The 14231-nt window shown below is 42.6% G+C and overlaps 1 protein-coding gene across 4 annotated transcripts in view; it reads left to right on the forward strand.

Moving 5' to 3' along the window:
* The first annotated feature begins 6630 nt into the window (after positions 1-6630).
* The window catches only part of LOC122417662 (frequenin-1), a 34282-nt gene continuing 26681 nt past the window's right edge, over positions 6631-14231 (forward strand). Inside the window, exons 1-2 of one of the 4 annotated variants that reach the window (XM_043431390.1) lie at positions 6631-6912; positions 11744-12646. In XM_043431390.1, coding sequence (XP_043287325.1) covers positions 12583-12646 — 64 coding nt within the window. In that variant the 5' untranslated portion in view covers positions 6631-6912; positions 11744-12582. Of the gene's footprint in view, positions 6913-7169; positions 7683-11743; positions 12647-14231 lie in introns of those variants that run through there. The other 3 variants (XM_043431387.1, XM_043431391.1, XM_043431392.1) reach the window with 3 other exon arrangements.

A 14231-nucleotide genomic window follows, 5' to 3' on the forward strand; every position in this document is an offset into this window, starting at 1 on the left:
GAGGTTACGACTGCTCATTACCAACTTCGTTCAATCTTTAACGTAATTTATCTTTATTACTAGTAAGAGAATCGTCTCGAATTTTTACCCAGGCCTTCCTTATATTCTTCATTGTCGTTTGTGTATACGTTTTTCATAAATTTCTCCATATTTAAGCACGTTTATCCAAATAACCAATAAAAAGAATCCTTTAAAATTTGATATGCTTGTCAGTCGACTACTCCTTCAAACTCCGTGTAAATTTCAAGATTTCCTTAAGAAAATTGTTTCGTGCATGAGCTACCTTAAAGCTGAGAAAGAGAAAGAGAAAAATGAAAAAAAATAATGCCGCAAAATGTTTCGTCGAAATGTTTCATCCCGGAATTGTTAGCTCTAATTTGCGTCGAATCGAAGCCTCTCCTAATCCATTAAAGTGGCTGACGTCGATCATTTTCAGGGGTGAGTCTATTGACGAAAAAAACGAGATAATTATATCGGTGCCGAGAGTTCGTGAGAACATTTGTTCGTACTTTATTGTTATGAAGATATAAGCGGGGCACGCGTTGGATACGCCTCGGCTGCGAGGTCGTATCAACAAGCGTCGTTAATTGATTGCGGCTTGTCGCGAAAGAGCAGGGTCGCGAGACGCTGGTTTCCGGTCACGCGAACCTCGCTGCCACCTGCCACGCCTGTTGAAACGTCGAATGAACCTTCGAGGGCTGAATGTACTTGAAAGAGAGAAAAAAGCAGCTTCGAAATGTTTGCTTTGATTTAAGGGCTTCCGTGGAAGAGCATTGAAATTATTTTCTTTGTATTTACTCAGTTTCTATAGAAGAACGCCGGCTAGATGAGAAACAGTTACAATAACCTGTCGATAAATGTGATCGCCCGATTTACCCAACTTCCATAGCATGTTAAATCATTCTGAACTCAACGAAGCGTTTTCTTGAATATTCTCCTCGAAGGGCTGTGCGATGCAGCCCGATAAAAATCGTTTCCGGTCACGCGCGTGGGACCCTCTGATTTGCCTCGTCTTCTGTGAAAATCGTCCGTCCCCACACCGCCGTGACTACTCGGGAATCCGGTTTTCTGCAGCGAGCAACGAAGTTCTAAGAAATTCGACGGAATTCTTTGCCAAAAGAGGAGTTGCTGTACGATTTACGAAATGTTACAGCGGCGAGGGGGAAAAATTTTAACTCTCACACTCCGTTTGTTTGGGAGGGTAAATTGAGGATTTTCGAAGGTCAAGCTGCGTTCGAAAAGCAAGCAAGAACCTCTGAAATCCAAAGACCGTAACGACTGGTTATTGTAGAATTTTTCACAATCGATTGTTATGGCTTTCGATAAAAAACGAAAATAGCGATCGTCATAGCTGGCGATAAAAAAATATCGAACTAGATCGAAAGTGGTTGAAAAGCGAAGCGCGTGCGGTACGAATAAAAATGGAGATCCCCATTTTTTCCTCCCTTCTTTCTCTCCCCGTCATTTCGTTTTTTTATGCCATAGAGAGTGAGCTCAGCGAGCGTCCAGTTCAACGAGACGTCAGCTGCATCGCGCGCGGCCGAGAGCAATTTGCGTGCCAATTAGTGAACCGAGCCATTAAAGTGCACAGAGCATCCACGAAACGCGTTTTGCTCACTTTTTGTTTTCGCACTTTACGCACCGGGCACCCCGCCTCGTGAATTACCGTTACCTTCACTTCCGATCTAAAACTGTGTCTCGTGATAATACAACACTAAAAACCGGCTCGACTATTCAGCTGTATATAAAAAAGGATCAACAAGGCTCACCATTAGAATTAACGTATTCGCTCGCTCGATAGAATTTCCGACCTCCGATTCTCCATTTTTCCACGTCGACAAAAAAATATTCACTACAGAAATTCCCGAAGGGAAACAACTTTAAAAGAAAAACTTCATTTCCCGTTGCCCTCGAAGAATTCACCCTCAAAAGTCTATTTTTCTTCTCACGTAAGTTTTAAATTTACTTAAAAAAACGACAGAGGGTAGTCCAATTATCGGAGCAATAGAAAAATATTCATCAGCCAAAAACTCCGCCGTTGCGAGGCCACCTTATTAGTCCTGCCCGGATCGATATAAAGTGTCCATTGATTAATTAAAACTCGAATGTACGTCACCAAGTTCGACCGAACAATCGCTCGATGAATTATTCCTTGAGTTTAGTAGAAAAAAGAAATTCTTTCGTGAAAAACTTCACTCGAGTCCGAAGTATTTTTCATCTCAATAGAAATTCATCCAATGATTATTTCGCTCCGAGAGTATTCGTTTGAAGCGTACAGAAAAACCGTTTGAACGTTGTTTTCGTTTGGCTACTTTGCAACGAGGCGAGAGATGCCAAAAAATAGGAGGAATGCAATAAGGAATGAAAGCTTGTATCGGCGAAGGGACGAGAATCAATCTGTCCAGCTCGCGCGCGCATGCATAGAGTAGGTCATCGAAAGTTGGCCGCATATCCATCAGAGAAAGTTCTTTCGTTTTCTGCCTCTTGCTGGCTCTGTTCTATTTATCTTTTTCACTCGCCCTCTGTATATGCCCAGCTCGTTTCTTCGATCCTTTATTGCTTGGCCGAGGATCAGATAGAGAAGCCCCGTTCGATGGCGAATATCTCGTTGATAAATTTGCTCTTGTTCTCGCGCGCGCGCGAGTCAGTGGAAATCGAATCCTCTATAAATGGAATTGTCGCGAAGAAAGGAGAATCAGCAGCGCTGATATAGGCGAGTGTATAAATTCGAGGAAAACCGAGAAAATAAGAGCCTGGCGGAGGGAGAATATAAAAATAGCGATGGCGATTGGAGACGAGTCGGGAGAAGTTAAAAAATTGAAGTGGCAGCGGAGCGTTCGAAAAAACCCTTCGAAAAAGTATAAAAATAATTTCGGAATTCGAGCTCGATGACAAAATCAGTCGCCTCGAATCTCTTTATCCTCTCGAATAAAAGGGGATTAATCGAATCATCGGATTGGGCCAAGAGTGCAGTTAAGTCTGAAAACCGGAAGTGATGATCGCCCAGCCTTTGTGAATGGAGAAAAAGTGTGTGTGTGTGTGTGTGTGTGTGTGTGTGTGTGTGTGTGTGGGTGGGTGTGCGGGGAGGAGAGGATTCGAGGGGAAATATGTTGAAAGATAAATATAAAGAGGAACACGAGGAAGACCATTCGCGTGGCACGAAGTCGCATAAAGATAAGGCCGCGGTCGCGCGCGCGCACATCACACGCGGCTATCCAGGCATCGCAATATTCTCCATTTTTTCATTCCCTCAGAGAAAAAACGAGCTCGCGCCCGCGCGCAGGCTTCACTCGAATGGGAGAAAAAACGAGTTACGAAGTTGAGTAAATGTGGACCAAAGACCTCGGGATCTCGCACAATGGGTGCTTACCGATCGCTTATGTACTCGCTCGATGACCCAGACCAGAAAAAAGCTCGCTCATCCTCTCGCCCTTTCTTCTCTTTAACTTCAACCTTTCTATCCGTTTCTTCCACATACATTTATATACGAACGTTCTCCTCGTTTCCATCCCCTCGCGTAGCAGCCATTTGAATACAATACACGGATACGTACTCGCTTAAAGCGCTCATGCACGACCGATAGAATGCTCCACCCTCGTTTTTCGATCGTTGCATCCAAATTACATTCGTTTCGGTTCGTCTTGCCGATCGAATTAAAAGTCCTCTTCCAAGTTCACGATTCGGCGGGGCAACACTTGATCCGTAAACTGATGAAATGTTCATTGGAATAATTGCCAACGAGAAAAGCCAAAATTTTCTTTTATCCATTCGGAATTCACATGAAAATGAAAACAAACGAAAACAAAGTGAATCAAATCATGAAAAACTACAACCTTTTGTAACCCCCTTCATTTCTCCACCGTAAAAACTCGCGTAAATACCGTTGCGAGCGTACGCCAGAAAAGAAGAATCAAAAATCTGCCCACTCGTTGAATCTTCCTCCCATCCGGATACCGCCGCCCACGCTCAACGTTATTCCCATTCATCGCCGTAATATCTGCATACCAGCTGCGCTCCGTACTTTCCGGCATCCTCGTATACCTATACTCGTGCGAATTTACTCCAGGAGCAGAAATGCATCATACTTATGTACATGCATATGTAGATAAGCGGTACAAACATGGGACGTTCGAGACTGAACGACGACGAGGTCACGCAGCTCCCCTATGCGTTCGCTCCTCGAGCTCATTATTTTTCCACGTTTTGTACAAATCACACTTTCCATCCCGACAATTCCACTTGGTGTAACTGCTTGAAAAATCAAAATGATGTTTTCTTTTGCTCAAAATGACAAGCCACCCTGGCAATCGGTTGACTATCACGATTCGTTGTTTGCTGAAGGAATTAGAATCAGCAATTTCCGAAAATATTGTTGAGCCAGTTGACACGAAAGTGCCTGTAGTTCGTTCGCTTGCTTCCAACCCCAGCATCGATATATCTATGTTTGTAAATGCATACATTCATACATCGTACGTAAACATTTCCATACATGCATGGTGATATAGAACGAAGATATAATAGACTCGGTTTTGGGGCTGTTCGCAAGGAGATGCACCGGGGCAACTGCACATGGGAGGAGGCCATCGCGCATCCAGCCTCGATTTTCAATTTGCCTTGGACAGGGTGAGCCTTCGCAGTGATTGAGTTTGATGAGTTACGTGCACGATGCATACTGAGTTTTTTGTAATTCTAGTTAAATTTTTGTGGCTCAATAGAGAGGAGTTTTGATAACAGTTGGTTCCTCGTGGGGGCGAGGACTTAATGAAGATATACCGAGAGTCTCGAGGGTCCGGGGGCAGGTTCGTGCGTCCGAAATTCCGCCTCTTGGAAGGCGGTACAGCAAACAGAAAGAGAGATTCTGAGCTCTCCGTGGAACCGTGTCAAGTCTGCGTTGCCCTTTCTAAGCCGCTTCCTCGTGTGCTCAAATAATGTACGAGAGTTGTGTACAGTGCAATAACGAAGTGTAAGAAAACACACAATGAAATAACAAAACACACTTTGCTGGTAGTCTCGACTCTTCGGGGGCTCTCGTGCGAGCTCGGGGCTCTTCACAGAGCCTTGTATAGGCACACGATCATTTGCAGCGAATCCGCAACGCAACCTCGAGGCTAACTAGAACCTACAGGTGTATGTCCCTGAGACGGGGCAATAGTTTTTTTCCCGTCTTTCATCACTCTATTATCGATCAGTTTGACTAATGATGAGCTACGTTCTCACCTCGATTGCAACGCAAATAAACGAGATAATGTTCGTGGAAATTTGTCCTCTTTGCTCTATTATTATAAATAATATTCATCCGACAAAAACGAACGAGGCTGACGTGCAACTTGACGCAGATCTTGCCCGAGGAGTCGTATTTAATGGGTGTCTAAATTGGCTCGATTTTCACTTCCTCGTTAAAAATATTACCACTTTAAATAAATGTCAGAGTTATTAAGCCGAAATTGTAAATACATTTTTTCAACTTACCTCATGGCGAATGAAATTACGAGCCAATAATCAATCGGGAATCCATCACTGACTCGAACCAAAATTTCATTCGTCCCTGGCTGAAATACTATCATTTTTTATGTAAAAAGTCGCTTTAGAGAAGGCAAAGGGAAAACACAAAATGGGTCAAAAAAAAAATGTTAATAAAAAGACAGAAGGCTATGACAGGAACGGGACAAGCCAAGGAGAAACAAAATGCCGAAATAAGCAAATGTGAGGTTAAAAGTGCCCATTATCAATTTCGTTCAATCTTTAACGTAATTTATCTTTCTCGAATTTTTGCCCAGACCTTCCTTATATACTTCATTATTATTGTGTACTTTTTCACAAACCTCGTAAGAAGCGTTCATTCGTTATATGGAAAGATAAACGCCCCTGTATCCCTGTGTATTTTTCCTCATACTTAAGCACGTTTATCTAAATAACCAATAAGAAGAACCCTTTGAAATTTGATACGCCCGTGAAATTGATTACTCGTTGAAACTCTGTGTAAATTTCAAGACTTTCTTAAGAAAATCGTTCGGTGCATGAGCTGAAATCATCGTCGTTTTCGTTAATTTTCGTAAAACGCTTTGATTTACTCTTCGTTGGAGTGTCTATCGGATAATCCAGCGTGTGTTTCTTGCTCGTTAGACAAGCCTGACGCGAGTCCCTTGAAACACAATGGACACTTGCTTCGCTACAATAAAAAAGGGGCTCCGTCGCGCGGGCGTTTCTTTTTTTCCATTTTTCTTTTCTCTTCTTTTTATTTCTAGTCTCTTTCACTGACACTCATGCGTATGTGGGACGTGGATGATTACAGTCGTATATTAATGTGTGCGGACGCATATACGTATATCTTGGTTTCGCGTCTTTTCGTGAAGCTGGTAATCGCGTGAAGCGCTTGCGCTCGCCGATGCGGAGCTACCTCGGCGGGGAAACCGCCACCCCCGCGGCCACCAAAATGCCACCCGTCTACCTAAGCTCTCGCCGAGAGAGAAGCGAGAGAAGGCCAGAAGGAACGAGAGGGACTGGAGGAGAAGCGAAGCGCGAGAAAAGCGGGGGAGCTTTTGAGGGGCGAAAGGCCGGGGAGGGGCAAGGGGAGACGGAAAATGTAGCGACAGACGAGAGAAGCGAGTAGAAGCAGTCCGACGCCGGGGCCCGTTACGCCATGACGTCACCGTGTCCCGTCGCGTCCGTCGCTTATGAGAACGCCGCAAGCATTGGACATCGTTCCTGCGATTCATAGCTCGGCATATAGTTTTTCCTTTTTTCTTTATTCAATTCGAAGCCAACGTTTCCTCGCAATGTTATTTTCGTCTTTTTTTTTCTCGATCACATTCTTGGCTCAGTGAAATCGAGATTTATTCGAGAGTGAAACACTTTTTTTATTGTGGCTACAAAATTAGTTGGAATTTTTGCAAGATTGTTGAGAGATTTTTGGTAAGACACGACGCTTCGCGACCCCATGATTTTATCGCTGAATCGTGAGAATTTTTCACTCTTTTTTCCACCCGTCGAGCTCTCGGTGGTGCAGTCACTCTGACCGCCTGCTGGCGAAATCGAACCCGCGTCATGCTTCGCTCGTGACAGCTCTGACGCTGACCAGCACATGCCGCGATACTTCAAGCTCATTTTCATGCGGATTTTTCAATTTTTTTATTTTTCTATCAACGATTAAGACTCCGGAACGTATCGAGAGGACGTTTTCATTGAATAATTGTCGCTGGTGTATTTGAGACTCTGTAACAGTGTGATTTTTTCGACAAACGTCAATCTTTCCATTAAAACTATGTGAAATATTGTTTTACTTCTTTTTCGGTATCGAATTTTCTCTCGCTCTTTCCGTCTCATAAATCCACGAATTACGCGGCTGCCATCCGTGCAAAGTTATTTCGCACCCGGCACACGTCAAGTCGATACGTTTTCGCGAGGGTGCAGAATCGCAGCGGACAGAGAGAGAGACAGAGAAAAAAAGAGACTAACAGTGAGCGCAAAAAAAAGAGAAAACAAGTTCGAAACGATCCGGGGGCCTTAAAGCTCGCTGCATTGGAACTCTGCCCCTCGAAGGCTTAATGGAAAATTGAGTTTTCCTTTACTCCCTTCTTGCTCTTTTTCTTCTCTTTTTGGTGGAAAATGCAAAGAGGATTTTGCCTGATGAAACAGAGTGTCTCGATTGAGATTTTACCGGATTTATCGTGGTGAACCCGAAGGTAACTTGTTTTTAATTGCGATTTAAAATATTCTGAAAAAATCTCATCGCTGGGGCTTTTTTTCAAGAATTTATATTAGTGCATTAAGGCTCAATCAAAATCGAAGCTTTTTCAAGAAAAAAAAACGATTATTCATCCAAAAGAAATATTCCAAGGATCCTCCTTTGAATTATTTATTTATTCATCTATTTACAAAGTGTCTTTCCCTTCATACGATAAAACAGGCTTAATGAAAATGTAAATTGCTCGCATCATCTCGTAGGAAGAGGCGAAAATTAGATTCGGCTTTTCACGGATTAACGAAGATCCGAAATTTCATTTCATGACGTAATTCATCGTACGGCTAAAGCAATTTATAATTTTATACATCAGAGTTCACAACTCGTTCGGATAATAAAGCTTTTCTCTGGCTCCTTGAAAAAATCATTTAAAACCAGCAGCCCCGGACGACTCACGCTTGCTCGTTATATACGAAGATTTATCTCGCTGAATGGGCGACGTTCGTGGTGGCTTATCCGGGGCTTTGAGACTTCCTGCTCGTACGGGAGAAAAGGCCACGCGAAGAGCGTCAGGAAAGCCCCCGAGATACGAGGGTACCACGCATTGCGATCTCGCCCCCTGGATCCCCGGGTCAAACAGAAACGGGATGGAAAATTAAGTCCGTAAACCCTCCACGAGGCGTTGAAACGCTTTCCTTTTCCACTTTGCTTCTCGCTAGCCAGGACCTTTATCTTCTAGCTTCTTCCCTCGCAACGCCAATTGTGCATAATTATTTAATCTACGAGTCAAAGAGACTAATGTATCACAGATTCTTGTACTCTGCTCTTTTCTTTCAATATTTACATTCAAAATATTTGCAGTTTTAAACGCTCGTTGTGTTTCGATTAACAGATTTAGCGATAATTCTTCACCTTTTGTCCTTCAATTATCGTTGAATTGTGACCTTCCAGTTTCAAAATAAAGGGAAACGTTTTTAGGAACTTTTGCCAATGGCGGTAAAATTCAGGCTCCATTTACATTGCTGATTTATCCTGAGCAGGGTCTTTCGAACGATTGTTAAGAGTATGGATCAGTGGACGAACCTCATTTGGGATTTTTGAATTCTGCGACACGGTTTGACCGATTGAAAAAAGGCTCTGTGAGCCTAGCAGAGGGCGATGGCAAAAATGGGCTGACGGAGCCTTTTTAATCGGTCAAACTGTGTCGAAGAATTTCGATTTAGAAATTTGCAGCTGTTTGTGAAATGTTCGTTGTGCGAAGACTGCTTTTTGTAAAGGGAAGGAATTTTAAGATGCTTGAAGATTCTTAAGTCGACGACATATTTTTTCGCGTCGACTCGTGACTGCAGTTCTTTAGAGAGCATTACATCCTCTTCACTCGTTTTCCACTTGAAGCTCTCCAGGGCCACTTTTTCCAGCTTCCTCGAATTAATTTCCATCGGCCAAGTCTTTTCTTCCCGACTTATTTTTTTGCTCGCAGATCTTCTGAGAACCTCGAATTGTTTCGGAAGTTTCTCAACTGGTGAAAATCGATACGGGGATAGCAAAGGGATTCGTTCCTGTCTATTTGCTGTTTGGGCTATTCGAGCTCTCCGAGTTTCTTGAGTAGGAACAAGCTCGACGTTTTTCCGCAACGAATGAACTGAATGGGCTTGATTCTGAACTCTTGCTGCACCTTCGCTTTTCCAGGGGAGTATTTTATTTGGCCTTCGATCAATGTCAGGCATGATTTCAATTCACTCAATGCGGAGCATTGGGAAAATCGACGCGGGGCGCTAAAAAAATTCTTTGAGACTCAACCGATCTGCGAATTTTTCATGCAATTAGATTGTGAGAAAAGAAAAAGATGCTTTTTGCTCCATTATAAGAATCTTTATGTAAAACGCGAGGAAAATTTCACGTCGATTTGTCTTCCACGCTTCTGTACTAGTTTAGCATTTCTCGGGGAATCGATCGAGCCACGTCAGCGGAAACAAAAACGCTTCGTACATTTCTTACGCTCTGATCAAAACTCAAATCGGAATTTTTGTTTATTGCGAGCACCGAAGAAAATGATGACGGAGGAACAAAATCCCGGTGGACCGTGGGGAGAGATAAAAAAACATTTTTCGAACGAAAGGAGAGTGAAAAAGTTTCTAAATGTCAATGAGTTTCAATGGCGCTCCTCGACAAGCTTCAGTTTTCGTTAAAATCCACTTTTTTGAATCCTCCCAGTAATTTTCCTCCAGAGACGATAAAAAAAACTTTTTTCATCACTCTCTCTCTCTCCCTCTTTCTCTTTGGATTATGGAGTGAGTTATTGAATCGAAGAAAAGAATTAGCGAAGAGAGAGGTAAGAAATTTCGTCTTTTCGCCCTCGTCTTCAGCGAACCCCTGAAGAATTGTGCAAAAAGCAAGAGGAGCAAAAAAGAACTCCTTACCCCAAATATACCCTCGAACTCCGGGCTCTGTTTACCAGCGAAAGCACCAATCTCAATTTAACGACACTTTCAAAAAATTTACCTCGTAAGTCGTCTCAGTCGGTGCTGAGGAAGAAAAAGGTGGAGAGGGAAGAACGAGAAAATAGTTCGTCTGCTTGATATTGGATGATCGCATTTTTCATAGTTTTTATTCTCCGATTAAGATAGTTATTGCACGAAACGATTTTCTTTATTGGAAAGTTTTTAAATTTACACAAAGTTTTAATGAGGAGTCGACTGGCAGGCATATCCAATTTTAAAGGATGCGTTAAATTTTAAACGCATCTTACGAAGTTTATGTAAAAGTACGCAGTAACAGTGAAGCATAGGATAAAGGTCTGGGAAAAAATTCAAGACGATTCTCTTTCTAGTAAGAAAGATAAATTACGTTAAAGATTGAACGAAATTGGTAATGGGTACTCGTAACCTCACTTGCGCTTATTTCGGCATTTTATTTCTTCTTGGCTGGTCCCATTCCTAGCATAGACTTCTATCTTTTTATTGACACTTTTTTCTGGATGCTCTGTGTTTTCCCTTCGCGCTCTCCGAAGCGATTTTTTACATGAAAAAAACTACAGTATTTTAGCCAGGGACGAATGAAATTTTGGGTCGAGGCAGTGATGGCCGTTCAATTAATGGCTTGTAATTTCATTCGCCATGAGATAAGTTGAAAAAATGTATCTAAAATTTTGAATGAATAACTCTGACATTAATTTAGAGTGATAATATCTTTAATTAGGAAGTAAAAATCGAGCGAATTTATACGCCCATAAGATACGATCCTACAGGCATGATCTACCTTAAATGCGATCGAAAAATTCTTTTTTTGCACTGCTCCTTTTAAGCAACAATGATTTTTATATTCCATTTCAATTGAGCGATTACTCACAAAGATTTTATTTACTGTCGTGAAATTAGGGAGAAAAGAATGAATGAAAACCATCGTCGAATGCCACTTAGCCAATGCCATGTTCGCTACGGAATGTCTCGTATCAAAAATGTTGTGTAAAATATTTGAGAGCATAGCTGAACAGCAGAAAGACTGAATTCGGAGAAAATGAGCGACAAATTTAGTGGGTTACGCCCTTTTGGTCCTCGTAACAAAGTACGTATCCGTTGGCGTTTGCGAATTCGCTAAGCGAGTAGCAAAACTTTTTGGCACTCAACGATAAAGTTTTCGCGAGCCCTCAGCAACAGCAATCCTAGGAGGAATATACAAGCCCCTTTAGTCTCGTCCTGTTTATACGTGTACTAGCTCAGCGAGCTCTTTCTCCAGCTGCTTTTCATTCGTATCTCTACAGGAAAGCGACGCTTCCAGGGCCATGAAGTTCCACGCCCTTGTCACCACCAGAAATTTCATTTTTTCCAACCCCTCAAATTTAGTGGCTCGTAAAGTGCGATGTTTGAATAAGGGGACGAAAAGATCATTTTCTACCGCGAATATTTCGAGTTTTTCGGGGCAAAGCAAAATTTCCTACTGACTAAAATAACGGTATCAAGTTTCCTGTGCTGTTTTCGTCACTAAAAAAATGGCGAATGGAAATATTCTCACGATTCCGACTGTTCGTGGCTCTCAATCCTTTTTTTTATTTCCATCCTGAAGAATTCTTGACCGGATGTAATTCCAATCAAACCTATAAACGAGGCTACTTATTTTAACTCCAATTTCAAAGATTTCACGCGCGGATCTATAAATACGTATACAGGGGAACGAGAAAAAACAGTTCTGTTTATCTTCTCCGGGACAGCGCATGGATCGACTGTGCGGAAATTTAATTCGATAAAGTCGTGAAACAAGACTCCGTCGATGTTCGCACGTATCCGAACTTTCATCGGCAGCACCTGCAGCACAGTACATTAGAAGAAGAAAATTCATCGTGAATTAAGCCTGGGAATAACGATTCTTTCTGGTGTAAAAAAACAAAAGAAAGACGAAAAAGGTTTTAAAGATAAGAGGGGAAGTAATGGTGCTCGGTGAATAGTCGAAAAGTACGTGAAATCTCGTTTCTAAACGAAATTCAAAAACCGAAAGATTTAGCCGAAACATCGGGGAGTATTTTCCTCTCGATAAAGTGTGCTCTGGACGTGATTAACGTGTGTAGAAATTTTCTAATTTTCCTCGAAAGAGATACACAGCCGAGGTACATAAACTTGGACCTGTGGGAAAAATTTACGGTCGGAAGTTTCGCAACTCGAGCGAAAAGTCCAGATAGAGCGAGGCGGGGAAGGGCGAGGGAGGGGGGATTGAGAAAGCGAGAGACGAAATCGCGCTCGCCACACGTTTGTGCCTCCGAAAGTGTTTTTTGTTGTGTGTATTCGCGTGTGCTCGCCGAGGAGAGGTTAAAAAATAATTTACAAGCAAGAGCGAAAGGGGGAGAGAAAAAAGGGAAGAAAATAGAGAAGACTACGAAGATTCGAGAGTGAAGCTCATCCGGCTGAAAAATGGGAAAGAAAAACAGCAAGTTGAAGCAAGACACCATCGATCGTCTCACCACCGACACTTACTGTAAGTCCAAAACCACAAATTCTTACATTTTAAGGATCTATTACTGCGGGAGACGTAATAAAACTTCACTCATCAATATCGGATATTTTCGCCTCGGGGAACTCCCACTTTCCACGATAAATATTCCAGCTCCATTTGCTCAATAGTTTTACAAGTACGTTGCCCCTGAAAATCTGCGAACTTCGTCTCCCCCGCAATTTATATTTCTCACAATCAGCTATTCAAATATAATTTATATTATTTTGAGGATAACAAACAAGATCCGGTTCGATAAACAAAAGGACTGTGCAGCTTGAATTTTTCAGCCAATCGAAACACAGCCACCATGACAAATGACTGCAAACATCAAATGTTTTTTCCTCGCACATTCCAATCGAATTTTCATTCCGCACAGTTTATTCGATATCTTGCATCCTCCAGACAAATGAATAGCCACTTCAAACTCCATTTTACGTGCTTATTCAGTTCTTTCGTCGTTTTAACACTCCAGGACACGTTTTTCGTAGTGCATACATTCCCACGTGGTTTGTGGAGTCACGTGCTCGGAAATGCGACACGTAATACTCGCATGTTTCTATCACGTATGTGGTAACGTATACGGTGGTGAATAAGCCCTTCGGGGATTACTTCAACATCCTCGAATGCATATATACGTATAAGGGGTGTCCTGTGGTGCGATCGGATGAGCCCAGCTCCGCGTGATTTCGAGGATAAGCTTGAAAAAATCTTGCACATTTGTTGCCACCTCAACACTTTCGAATGTCCTTTAAAAACGTCGAGCTCTCACGATGATAACGTAAACATCGATTTCTCCAGTTCGTTTGTAGTGCAAGAGATCCAAGTATTGCCCGCGCGGAGGAGAAACGTTTTCGATGGAGCGTCTCCTCAGAGGGAGGGAAATGTTTTTTTATCGAAATTCTGATTAATGTAAAAGGATAAAATAATCAGTGGAAGAATATTGGAAGATGAATGCCACCGAGACACCTTATAGATTTTCGTAAACTGCTTGTAGACAGAAAGAAAGGTTAGAGGATGTTCTACACATGTAGGAAGAATAGATTCTAGTGGGAAGGAGTCTCTCGTGGAGTAGAATCCCTCGGGGTTTTGTCTCAGCGCCGATGACTCAATACCACTCGAGCTAGTCGAAGCTCCGAGTGATCCGGGGCTGAGAAACTCCATTTAAGGGATGAAGATCGCTAGTTGTGAGGAGCGAGAATTCCTGGAGAATATTACGTCAATTTTCCTTCGAGAACGGCGCTGTTGGCACGAGATTTTTTTCAGGACGAATGAGGATGTAGAAGTGTGAGGGGTGGCTCGATGGCATCCGCGGAAATCATGCCCATTGACCCGTGCTTAGTATCAACCTCATTCTCAGTGGAAAGAGAATTCGCGAGGGGGAAAAATAAGAGCGTCGCGTTATTGCAGGCGAAGATCGTGGATGCTGAATTAGGGAGCACAGTGTGGGCGTCATCAGTCTGTTCACTTTCTCATCCAATCCCCGCTTGCCTCGCGGACGACTAACGCGATATTACAAGCTCGTTAAAGCTCCGTTGATGGCAATACTGTGTCGTATAAGTTCGAGCGT

Source organism: Venturia canescens, chromosome 10 (genome assembly GCF_019457755.1).
Source record: "Venturia canescens isolate UGA chromosome 10, ASM1945775v1, whole genome shotgun sequence".
Taxonomy (NCBI): Eukaryota; Metazoa; Arthropoda; class Insecta; order Hymenoptera; family Ichneumonidae; genus Venturia; species Venturia canescens.